At 42.5% G+C, this 12017-nt stretch overlaps 1 protein-coding gene across 2 annotated transcripts in view; it reads right to left on the bottom strand.

Annotated features, from left to right (window-relative positions):
• DHX35 (DEAH (Asp-Glu-Ala-His) box polypeptide 35) overlaps positions 1-10310 on the bottom strand; it is a 56149-nt gene extending 45839 nt beyond the window's left edge. Inside the window, exons 1-3 of one of the 2 annotated variants that reach the window (XM_004687381.2) lie at positions 10255-10310; positions 6297-6430; positions 2553-2645 (exon numbers count right to left, since the gene is read on the bottom strand). In XM_004687381.2, the coding sequence (XP_004687438.1) occupies positions 2553-2645; positions 6297-6430; positions 10255-10294 (267 nt within the window). In that variant the 5' untranslated portion in view covers positions 10295-10310. The remainder of the gene's footprint in view (positions 1-2552; positions 2646-6296; positions 6431-10254) is intronic. The other variant, XM_004687382.2, reaches the window with a different exon arrangement.
• Between the last annotated feature and the right edge of the window lie 1707 nt (positions 10311-12017).

Here is a 12017-nt window from a genome sequence, read left to right as displayed (position 1 = left end):
CTCGCTGAATCACCGTAATAATGCAAACCTGGAAATCAGCTAATGTCTATCTATGGGGACTTGGTAAAATGGGAAATCTGTACTGTAAAAAAGACACATGAAAAACAGACAGGCTGTGTTAATGAATGTATAGCTAGCAACCACTCAGATTTTTAAAAAGGGGTGGGAGGAATATATACTTACACACACACATTTCTCTGTAAATATAATAAAATCTCCACCAAGAAACTGACAACAGTGGCATCTGCCTAAAGCAAGTGAGTATGAGAAGAGAGGGCAGAGGGAGAAGTTAGCCATGCCTATCTTGCCTTCTGAATGCTAAACTACAGGATTCTACTAAACAGTATCAAAAAATTTACATAAGTCTTAAAAGAAAAAAGAAGAAAAAAAAAACCACCTACTTTCATTTCCTACCACCCTGCCCAGGCTCTCAGACCCTCTTCTCCTTCGGGCCATTCTCTCCCTGGATTCAGCTCCTAAGCAGGCCCTCTCTGGCCTAACAGCTGAGCCGTACTGGCGGAAACGACCAGATGGCTGTGCTGTACCATATGTAGACCCACTGTGTGCCGCCTATGCCTCTGGGAGAAGTCCACACCCACTACCGCCCTGCTGCCATCAGGCCTGGCCATGTCATTTGCTCGGACCCATGAGAGGTGCCACTACAGCGGAAAGTTTTCAGTGCCACCTGGGGGTCCTGCCATCTCTGCCACAAGGTCCACAAGTCCCAGGAAGGGCTGCACCATCAGCTTAGGTTTCAGAGATGACGTGGAGGAGCCCGCATCTTGGGTCATCTACTCAAGATGACCACAGAGTATGAGGAAGAAATAAGCTTTTGTGTATTTAAGCCACTGAGATTTTCTGGCTCTTTGTTATCCTAACATAGTCTATCCTAAACTGACCAAGTAGCTATATAACTAATTCCAAAACAAACTAAAATCATCTCAAGTGGCCTATCTTTTTCCTCTGCTCTATAGTCTGCCACCTCCCTACTGTCTATAGGGCCCCATCTCTAAAATGAGGATAATAATAGTCTGTACCTCACAGGGTCACTGGGGATTAAAAACATTAGCATGTGTAAAGTGACCACTTTATGGGCACTATTATGTAGCACTTACTATAATTATTACTTATTACAACTTTTGTTATTATAATTATTACTGTGAACTGACAACCTCTCAGTAGTTAACATGTGTCCCTTTGTAAGAAGCAGTAATTTGCTAGGCTCCTGAGACCATCTGCACTTCCTCCATCTTCTCCGCTGCCTACATTTCAGTTTCTCTACACCAATCTCCTCTACCTGCCCTTCCCCAGCTGCACATGAAATCATCGGGGGAACATCTAAGAGACACTGATGTCTGGGTCCCATTCTAAACCCATTACTCATTGTCGGGCCAGGGGTGCAGACAAGATACTGACAACTATATAGAGAGAGGTTAGCATGCCCACACGTCCGCACCGAGCAGTCAAATACATCATCAACATGTGCAAAACTGCAAAGAGTTTTTCATCACCAGCACAAGAATTCCAGTTTGTCAACCCCGGCTCTACAATAATGAGAATGAATAAATACAGCTATACTCAACTCACACATAGGTTGGGCAAAAGAGCTGTAGTATTTCTTTATAGAAGTCCAAAGTAGGCAGAACTCATCTATGGTGTTAGAAACCAGAATAAGACACACCCTCGTGTGTGTGTTTGCTGAGAGAACTGAAGTTAGAGACCAGAAGGGATACGAGAAGTTTTCTGGGGTTCTGGTAATGCTGATCTGAGCGCCAATAACACAGGTGGGTTCACTTGTAAAAATTACCAAATTGTGCACTATACTTTCCTATATGTATTTTAACTTCAGTAAAAATCTGCATTAAGAATGGAAGGAAAAACTTCCGAGGACTCACTCCTGGCCACTATTTTATCACCATTCACCCCCAAGTCAGGGCTCTGATCACACACTTGGAATGTACCCTTTCCTTTCCACTCTTGATGTCTGGCAGCCCTGGGCACTTGACCCCATATCTCTAACCACAACAGTCCTGGATTAGAACATCTTCACAACCAGCTCCCACTGATTGTTCAGGGTCTATTTCAAACATCACTGCTTCTTCAAGGACTTTCCTAATCCCTCTTTCCAACTCTATCCATGCCAGATAGGATTTTTCCTGGTAAGAGCGGTTTCTTAAATAGTGCTGCATAATTCTGCAATAGTAAATTTTTATGTACAAACGCAGTAATATTCATTTTATCACACCTCTCCAATGGTGATTATTTGAGGAAAAAACTATGCATTACACATCTCTGAATGAGTCCCCATTATTCTTGTCAGAGCATAATTATTCAATTACTGCTTTGGAATTACAATAAAACAAAAACAAACACTACTTCACTAATCAAAGAAACTACAATATAAGCACCAAAAGTTTAATAAAAAGATGTAGTAGGCTTGATATCACCTCTCTGAGAGATTTTAAAAATGCAAATGACACAGGACAATTCTCAAGTTACAAAACCCTCCCAATCAAGTCAAATGCAAAGACACACTGAAATGACATACTCACTTGTGGAATCTGTGTGCTTTTCCCACATCCTGTTTCTCCAACAATCACCACTGTCTGATAGTTTTCTATCAAGTATAATATATGATTCCTAAGCTGAAAAACATAACCACAAATTTTAAACAGCCATGCATGAGTCAAAATACCTAAACAGATAGCTAAATATTAGGAATGTCATATTTGCTAAAGAAAAGTAACTTTTTTAGTAGTTATTGAAATGCACATTTAACTTTCAGGTACTACTGGTATTAAAATAAGCTGATACAGTTACAATTGGGTATAGTAATTTAGCAAAATATATAATGCATATACCCTTTAATTAAAAATTGTACTTACAAGAAGTTACACTACAGATTGACTAATACATGTGAACAAAGACATATAGAATACACACACATACTCATTGCAGAATTATCTATAATTGCCAAAAATTCAAATAGCCGGAATGTTCATCAACAGGGAGTTCGTTAAATCTGCTATGAAACACTCCATGATAGAATAATGTGCAGCTGTTAAAATGGATTCAAGGTCGACGTGTATGGAAAGGGGATGATCTGTAAGATAAGAGAAGCCAGGCGCCACGCACTAGCATGTATGATGCTATGAATGGATAAATGCATTCACACTCATATATGTGTGTGTTATCTTTGGGAAAACCAAACCAAGAAACTGGTAATCGTGCCACCTTCAGGGAGCAGAAGAGGTGGGTGGGAAGCAGTGGTGTGGAGAACTGAAATTGGACATCATGTACTTGTAATTTTTTTTTTTTTAATTTATTAACTTCTAAGAAAGTCCCTCTACCTCTAAGTCCACAGGCGCAATAAAGATCCCTCGGGTCTATCTATATTTCAACTGAGCTGTCCTTCACCCATGCAGTGTGAGCAGACCCAAACACTGGTTTGGCCACTGAAAAGTCACATTTAGCTTCACAATGTCTTTCAGGGTACATATTTGATTACAGACACACCTGGAAAGTCATAAGATGTTCCACAACACCTGGTTAGGAATGAAATAAAACACTGTCAAACTCCCCCACTCTGATCACCACTCAAAGGACCTGATTCCACAACAAGGAGTGTTTGGTGAAGATCAGAAGAGCCGGGAGAGATGCTGCCAGTTCTTACTGGAAAATAAACTATTGGCTGTTTGGGGATTTGGCGTTTGGCTTTATTTGGAATCCAGATTTTTCGTTACCAAATCTTGTGTGAAATCTCTCAGGATATGTGTTAGAAATGAAGATCTCTCAGTCCATCCTCAGGATTTATGACTCAGTAGGGCCAGGGCAGAGCCCAAGACATAGTTTTCTTATAGAAATCTCCCAAAGGATATTCTGCTGCAGTGCTCTAGTGACTGTCATCTCGGAGCTTTTTGCCAGTTGCTGACCTTGTGCTTTCTAGTTTTAGATGAGAGGTGGAGAAATGTTTGGGTTCTGTGCCACTACTTTGTGAACAGCAGGTCCATACTGGGATAGGTGGGAGGATGGACGGATCATGAGGAAAACCTTGAAAGATTGTTTGAATACAAGCAGACAGAGATGGCATTTCAGGAAAGCGAAGTAACAAAAGCAAACTAAATTAAGATGGAAGATCACAAACCATAAATCCTCCTGGGTGAGTACTATCAAAGCCCACAACCATTCTTCCAGGTCTGCCTGGAAATGAGTAACAAGAGGTGTGGCTATGGCTTTGTTGTGAAAGGCCTTGAATGTAGACATAAAGGGTCTAGGCTTTAGCTGGAGGAAATGTGCTGTACTGAGAAAACTGAGCAACAGCAAAAAAGACTGGTTGAGCCTGGAGAAACAGAAGGCAGCAATTCAAATTATACATGAATCACGTGCTAAGTGCAAAGCATTGTGAGGAACATCCACTATGTGACATTCGAGAGAGATAACAGGATTTCCTGTGTGGACACTGGGAGAATGACAGTGAGACTGACAGGTGCAGGCAGAGAAACTAGGAAAAGCTGGTGAAGAGGCACTTCGAAAGGGTTAATTTAAGGGAATCAAAGTGTTCAGCTTATGGTAGACTGCCAAAAGCAGTGGAGAAAGCAGATCAGGTATCTTGCTAACTGCTCTCAGATGGCCCTCAGCACAATCCTCTGAGAGAGGTACTACTAGTCCCTTGTCACAGAAATGGAAACAAGAGTTCAGACAGTGAAGCAAGTGTGCAGTGCACAAATGATGAGATTCTCAAGTCCAGCTCCAGAGTCTAGACACTTTATCCCCATTCACACTAGCCCCCCAATGGTGAGGAAGCAACAGCGAACCTAGAATCTTCTCTCCTGAGAGTCAAACTAGTTAACATTCACACACAACAATAAGGTGAACTGCATGAAGAAGAAATCTAGAGACTCTCAGCACATGAGTGACTGAATGTTTAGTCATTCAGTCATTTTGTCACTAACTAAGGCAACTTGGCTAAAGAAGGCTGCTGCTTCATATCCACTTGGAAAAGAACATATTAATTAAAGAACTATTAGCAAGGCCTCAGGGGCTCCCTAAGTAAAAGAATTTTGCAGTTTTTACTCAGCACTGTCCAGGAAAGAGAGAGAGGGAAGCAGGGGACAGCGAGGTGACCCCAGCAGCATCCTGTGAGGTAAAAACAGTGCTCATCACCTTGTATGGGGAGCTGTATGTAATAAGCCTCTTTCAAGTAAATCAATGTCGACTTTGGCTCAGAGCCCACCTTCCTGTTACCATCTGGCCTCCTGTGTAGACTGGCCAACACAGGGAGTGTCCACGACTGTGTCCCTCCGTGCTGAGGGACAACGGCTCATCGTAAAGAAACCCGTTTTGGATCCCCGCTCATGCTCTGGTCTCTTGTGACATGAGGCTCCACTTCATGAACACTAATAAATCAAATGTCTGGATGTACGCATGGTATGTGATAACCACACCAAAATCCCTTCCCTCTCAGTGGGAATTACCAGTCCTAAATCGCAAGTCTAATAACCAACCTCCCAGTTCATCCTGCACCTGTACAGAAATGTTTTCTCAGATATTCTGATACAATTATGCAAAAGGTACAATTCAAAACCAAAGTCATACAACAAAGGCAAGGCACTGGGGCTGAAACTACTAAGCGCTACCTTACAAACATACAGAAATATGCCTTAACAACAAAGCTAAACTGACCATATATTTGTAATTTGCTGAAGCTGCATGCACAAAAGTTTACCCTGCTACTTTCTTTACAATTCTTTGTATTTGAAATTGCCCACAATTAAAGTGAGGGAAAAGAATGTTATTCCTGGGCCTCCCTGGAGGCACAGGGGTCAAAGACATAGCCTACCGAGCTTCTTGTACAGCACGAACTGGATCCCCAGCCGGCCAGGGAGCTGACCCCGGTGGCAGAGTGGACCTCTCCTATCTCACCCGCTGCTCAATCTGCCTGTTTTGCTCCCCACTCTGTCAGGTGAATCTTCTCACCCCTGCACGTCTGGTCTGCAGCCCAGTTCTTGTATGCACAAATAAATAAGTCTTAAAACAAAACAAAAAAAGAATGCCATTCCTTTTCTACCAGTTTTCAATATGTAAGACCTAACTGAAAAACATCCTGAGAACTTTCAAGATTTATAAGGTTAACTAACACACATATTTGGACAGTTAATCCCTTCCGGTTAGAGAACCCAGCCTCCCTGGGCTTGAGAGAATCACTAAGATTAAGATGACCCTTCTCCCTTCAGTGCCAAATACCCCACTGCCGACCCCCACATCAGACAAAAGATCGAGCACTCTTCCCCACGTACCCTGAATACCGGCAGCTTCTGCCTCTGTTGCTCTATAGAAAGGGCAGCGTACGGGTTAAACACGACGGTTGTGGCAGAATTTTCAGCTAGACTCTGTCTCTCTTCAGAGATGCTGACGCCTGGTCCCTCTGTACCTGCAGCAGAAATGTTTTTTCAGAACACTGAAAGAACACTGTTCAAATTCAAAAACCAAGATAAACAACAAAAGCAGTGCCTTTGAAACTACTAAGAGCTATTAAACTTTAGCTTTAGGAGGCTTATAGGAAAGTACTGGTCAGAAGACAAAAATCTTCCCTAAAATGTTCAGGGCAGTGTCAAGACAGTAGGCTGCACACTGGCCACGCAAGACTATGTCAGAGTTCCGGGTTCATGCTGGCACCCCTGTTCATTTGTAATCAAACAACAAAAGGAAGAAACCCAGTGGGAGGGAACTGAAACAAAAATGCCTTCTGTTACTGCAGGACACAGAATCTGTGATGCTAAGGAAAGTATAGCAATTTTGTGATCCGAATCACCCAGTGACTTATGTTTACATTTGGGGGAAGAGGGTTTGACCCAGACCCCTTCAATCATCTGAACAAGGATATGAACTCCCTGTCCTGAAAAACATATCACGACACAAAATGCTGCAGGCCCATAAGCCCCATGGAGATAAGTTCAGATCTCTTCTATAGATCTCTGATCTTTTCCATTTATTTCTAGGAATACTGTTGTGTTCCAGAGGTCCCTGACTGCCAAAAATCAGGTAAGTTAGGCACTACTGCATCGTTTTTGTTTTGTTTTGTTTTGTTTTTGCCAAAATGTTGACCTTGCTTTTAACATGATAAGAGAATAAGACCTGGAACAAAGCCTGTGCTTGAAGACTTCCTTCGCTTTTCTCCTCATTACTGCTGCATCTCAATAACTTGTGGTACCTTTATCCAAAACTACTGCAAGGACTACCTTATCCTCAATGGCTGTTTTTGACCCCAGTGTCCTTCTTTTCCAAACATCGTCTAAAGTCTAAACCTCTACAGTGTGGCCAGCCTATCTTATTGCTCCTGCAAGGTCTCTTCTTCCTCCCCCACCAGGCTTTAATCCATGCAGGTGTTTTCTTCATCACCCCACCCTTCTTTGTCTCTAACCTACAGCCAAGTCCACCCAAGTAAATTCTGTTATGAGATCTTTTACAAGAACAGCTGCTATCAGTCAATAAAGAAGATGTGTACTCCTTACAAAAGACTTCATTCAACCAAGCCAAGCTACTTCCCCCTCTCTACATCCCCATGACCCATTCTCGCTGCCTATGGTTGTTTTTCCCTTGGGAACATTCTGTATGCTTAAGGGAGTAACAAGTTTGTAATTCTTGCAAACCATAAATGCCTTCATTTCTCCATCTATAAAACTGCACATCCCCAGTCCAGCATTCCCCCTAAACCAGCTTTTCAAAATCCAATGGTGAACCACTAATTAGTTATGAAATTACAGGAGTGGGACATGACCAGCATTCTTTAATAATGAACTAGAAACAGAATGGAAAATATCAGGAGGCATACCGAAAATCAATATTGTTCTTATAAAACTTCTCTAGGGGTGTGTGTATGTGTGTGTATGTGCACATGCCGGATCACATATTTACCAGCCACAAGGTTAACAATCATTGAATATTTGTTGAGTGAATGAAAATGGCCAGGCCCTTCTGATCCACTTGTGGTAGCAAATTAATTCGAATTTTTCTACAAAACTTTCAGGCAGGTCACACAAGGCTCTTTAGGACAAAAATTACAAATCGGTAGCAACCACAAACTAGTGACTCAGGATCCCCAAACACACTATAGTCAAAGCTTTTGTAGTATAATGTAACATGTAAAAACTTATCATTCGAATGTGGATATGTTTCTTTAAAAAAAAAAAAAAAAAGTTGGCAACTCTGTGCCCATAGGACAAGAATATAGAACCAAACATAGTTTCCTGCTTTGGGATCTCAAATGCTAGCTCCAGTGTCTCTCTGCATTGCACATATCTATCAGTGTATGTCCACTCTAGTTTGCCACAGTCCCTATAGCTCCCTATTACTGCCACCAAGCAGCCAGACTGTCAGAAAGAACCCTCTAGCTACCTGAGTTTGTAACTTCCCACCTACAGGATATGCTCATGATTCCAGCATCTAGGCTTATATCCAATTTCAACCAACTCCCTGACCTTCACCATATATTCCCTACATTCTTTATATCTTTAATTTCACTTTTCTTCAGTGATAAAATGAGAATAATATCTCCATCACAGGGGTAATATGATTCTCTGTATTAGTAAGAAAGATAGCCATAAAAGTGGCTTGCACATGCAATCTTTTCTATATTTCTACATAACTATAGTCATTTGTAGGGCTGAACATATGTACTATATGTACTTCATTTAGTCCTCAAAAAATCCTTTGGACAGGTTTTATGCTCAATATACAGATAACTGAAATTCTGAGCATATAAGTGATTCTACCAACTCACAAAGTTAGTCAAAGGAAGTGAGGATGGGCTTCATGGTCTGACGCTAAAAAGCATCTTCCTTACCCTCACCCTCTTCTGACTGATTTTAAAATCTCCCCTAAAAGATATCTAACCTCACACTAGAGGAGAGAGAAAAGAAACACTGAATCTTGAGAGCAGGATCCGGGTCCCAGTCATCTGTATGCACCACTTGATGGCAGGATTAGCTGTTCAGTAAGTATACCCTCAATAAACCAACTAATAATGGACTAGAATGCTTAGAGTAATCCCATGTTCTATGGTATCCTGGTCTGATGTTCAACAATTCATTCAGCCCTTTATTATATTTAAAGCACTTTGATCTGTATTAAAGAACTTAATAAAATAGTTTCTCATTACCTAATGGAATCTTAACTTTGGCTGTATATAAAAATCAAGATGGGTAGGTAACTGGCTAATGACTGGAATGCTGAATCATAAAACTGTCATTATGATTTTTTTTTTCTTTAAGGAATGAACACATCCCTTGCTTGGGTTTACCTCTTACAAACTTGATCTGCAAGGTCAGAAGTACAGGGAGCCACTCTAAAAGCTTTCCTTATATTGCCTTTCCTGTCTCATTTCATTTTTGCTGCAATGTATTTGCAAATGCAGGCCTGCAGAGGTGCACGTGTAGGGAGAAAAAACAGCTGATAACTATTAAGGCACTTATTTTTCACAAGAAACTGCAGGAAGTCAAGGAATTACCCCCTCTAGCAGGATCTGGCACGTACACATTCAACATAAGCCTGATTGATGAGTAAATTAAAGGAATTACAAGCAAAGCATTTTGTGAGTTGCGATGCCATGTCTGTAAGAGGGGAAGTGGGTAGTAGCCAATATGAAGGATGATTCTCTCTGGCAGACACTCGGGATAGCAAGAATTACCCTAAAAGAAATTAAAACACCTTCCCATTTATGATCCCTTACTCTACGTCAAGCAAGGCGTGCTCATCATTCAAACTCACCGGGTAGACATTATTTTGCCTATATCACAGGTGAGGCGGCTCAGACTCAGAGAGGTTAAATGACTATTAGCTTATGGCAGAGCCAAAACTGGAACTCAGGCAGTGATTCCACAGCTCGAACTCCTAAACCGAGAACAGCCCCAACGTAACCCCAGGGTACTAACAGGGCACGCGTGGGCGCTTCAGCATTTCCCATGTCCCGGACTGGTAGGACAGCCATCTGGAGAGACGAAAACGAGGCCCCGGGAGGCTGAGAGAATCGAACAAGGTCACAAAGAGAGTTTCTGCCCAGGCTCGAGGCGGACCCCGAGTTCCTCGATACAACAGTGGGCGCCTGAGCGGCAGTCCACCAGCACCAACCAAGGCAATGGCGGCAAGCCCGCCGAGGTCAGGCTTGCGAGCAGGGCCGCGGGCCCCCGGGCGCCGGCCGCAGGGCTAAAACCAAAGTCAGGCTGCCGAATCTACCCAGCGTTCCGCCAAGGACCTTACCCGGTCGCCAGAATTTCACCGGTCCCACGGGCGCAGCCATGCTGGGGTGAAAGGTCACGAGGAAGACTCCACCCCTCGTCACGCGCGAGCCGCCGGCCGGGGGGCGTGGCCCGCGAGAGCATAGGCCTCTGCTGTTCCGGCTGTGTTACGGCCACGCCCCCTCGGACCACGTGTCTGGCGACTGCTCGCGGGCGTGCGTTGTGGTCCCGCCCCCGGGCCCGCGTTGTGGCCCCGCCCCCGGGCCCGCGTGACCCCAGCCTGCCATGTTGTCGGAAGGGTGCACACCTCTGTTAGAGGCATCTGCCTTGTCCACGATTCCAAGTGGCCTGGACTGGCTGCTGGCTCTCCGGAGGGCAAACGAGCAAACTTTGGAAAGGACTGCTTGCAGGAGCGTCTTGCCGCCACTGAGGCGATGCCTCCCGTAGTAACTGCTAAATGCTGATTATTTTCATTTTCAAATTAAAGGGTAATAAAAATAAGAACAGTCATTGCCTCAAGGACTTACTTGCTGGTCCACTAAATATTTACTGGGCGCCTCCTGTGCGACCAAATACTGCAGTTGGGAACTTCTATCCAAGGCTGGGGCCAGGGTGATTAGTAAATGCTGTGTAAGTAGTCGTGTCTGTTATCCGTAAATAAAGCCATGGGGAGTGATATAAAGTCTTTGGGGACTTCAGAGTAATGCTGAAAAAAAACCGGAGGGCGCTGGGGTTGGGGTGTGGAAAGGACTGGGTCTTACTTAGATTGGAATAAAACTAGAAATGGGTGGATCATTTGGATGAAGGTTCTAACTTAATTCCATAATAATTAAAATAGGGTTAAAGACATGATCATCCCTCCACCTTAAATTCTCCATCCTTCCTCCTTTGTAGATTTGGACCCTGTGTGTTCATTTTTGCGATAACACTTGAATTTAGTTGAACTATGGTTAGTCTGCCTCCACTATTACACTGGGAGCTACTTGAAGACAAGCATCGAATATCACAGCCATATTCCTAGCCCCGTAACAAAGTACATATTTTGTATATATGAAAACAATGCTCCATACTTAGTTCAATTCTTAAGGATATTGATCCATCCTTGTTTTATTTTTGTCTCAGCTTCACTAAAGGCTCACGTATAGGTAACAGGGTTTATATGTGATTACAGAGAAAATAAAATATATGCTATTTTTGATTATTTTATAAATTACTCATGCCTTATATGAAGTCTTCTTCTACTATGAGACAGATTGGTCATGCCCAAATTACTGAGTCATAATTTAAAACTGAAGGAGGCTTTAGTCATGATGGAGCCTAAGTTCTTGGTTTTATAGAAGGGAAACTGTGGTTCATAAAAATTACAAAGACTTGATCAGGATCAGTGAGCTAATTCCCAATCAGAACTGGAACTAGAACTCAATATTCAGGTCAATGTTTTTTTCAAGACATGAGCCATTTAAAGCCATCTGTCCCAGAAAGTTCTCCAATTCAAGTGTCCCTAAGAGGTTGCTTTGCTTATACAGATATCTAGCAGAAAATGCACCTAAATAGTAATTTAGATGTTGATGTTTTTATTGTCACAAACTAGTCATATTCTCAATAGACTATCTTATTCTTCCTAATTATTTTCAGAAAGAATGGCCTAAAATAGCTACTCTAAAATTAAAACCACTGTTTCTTGAGATGGCATCCAGAATTTTAGTTCACTGCCAACAATTCCATGAGTTTGATCACCATCATATATGGGTGCATCTCTCAACTCCCAAATTGTTTTTCCAGAAA

Source organism: Condylura cristata, unplaced genomic scaffold (genome assembly GCF_000260355.1).
Source record: "Condylura cristata isolate star-nosed mole 26May11 unplaced genomic scaffold, ConCri1.0 scaffold00022, whole genome shotgun sequence".
NCBI classification, from domain to species: Eukaryota; Metazoa; Chordata; class Mammalia; order Eulipotyphla; family Talpidae; genus Condylura; species Condylura cristata.
Note: the sequence above shows the minus strand (reverse complement) of the source record. Positions and strands in the feature narration are given on the sequence as shown.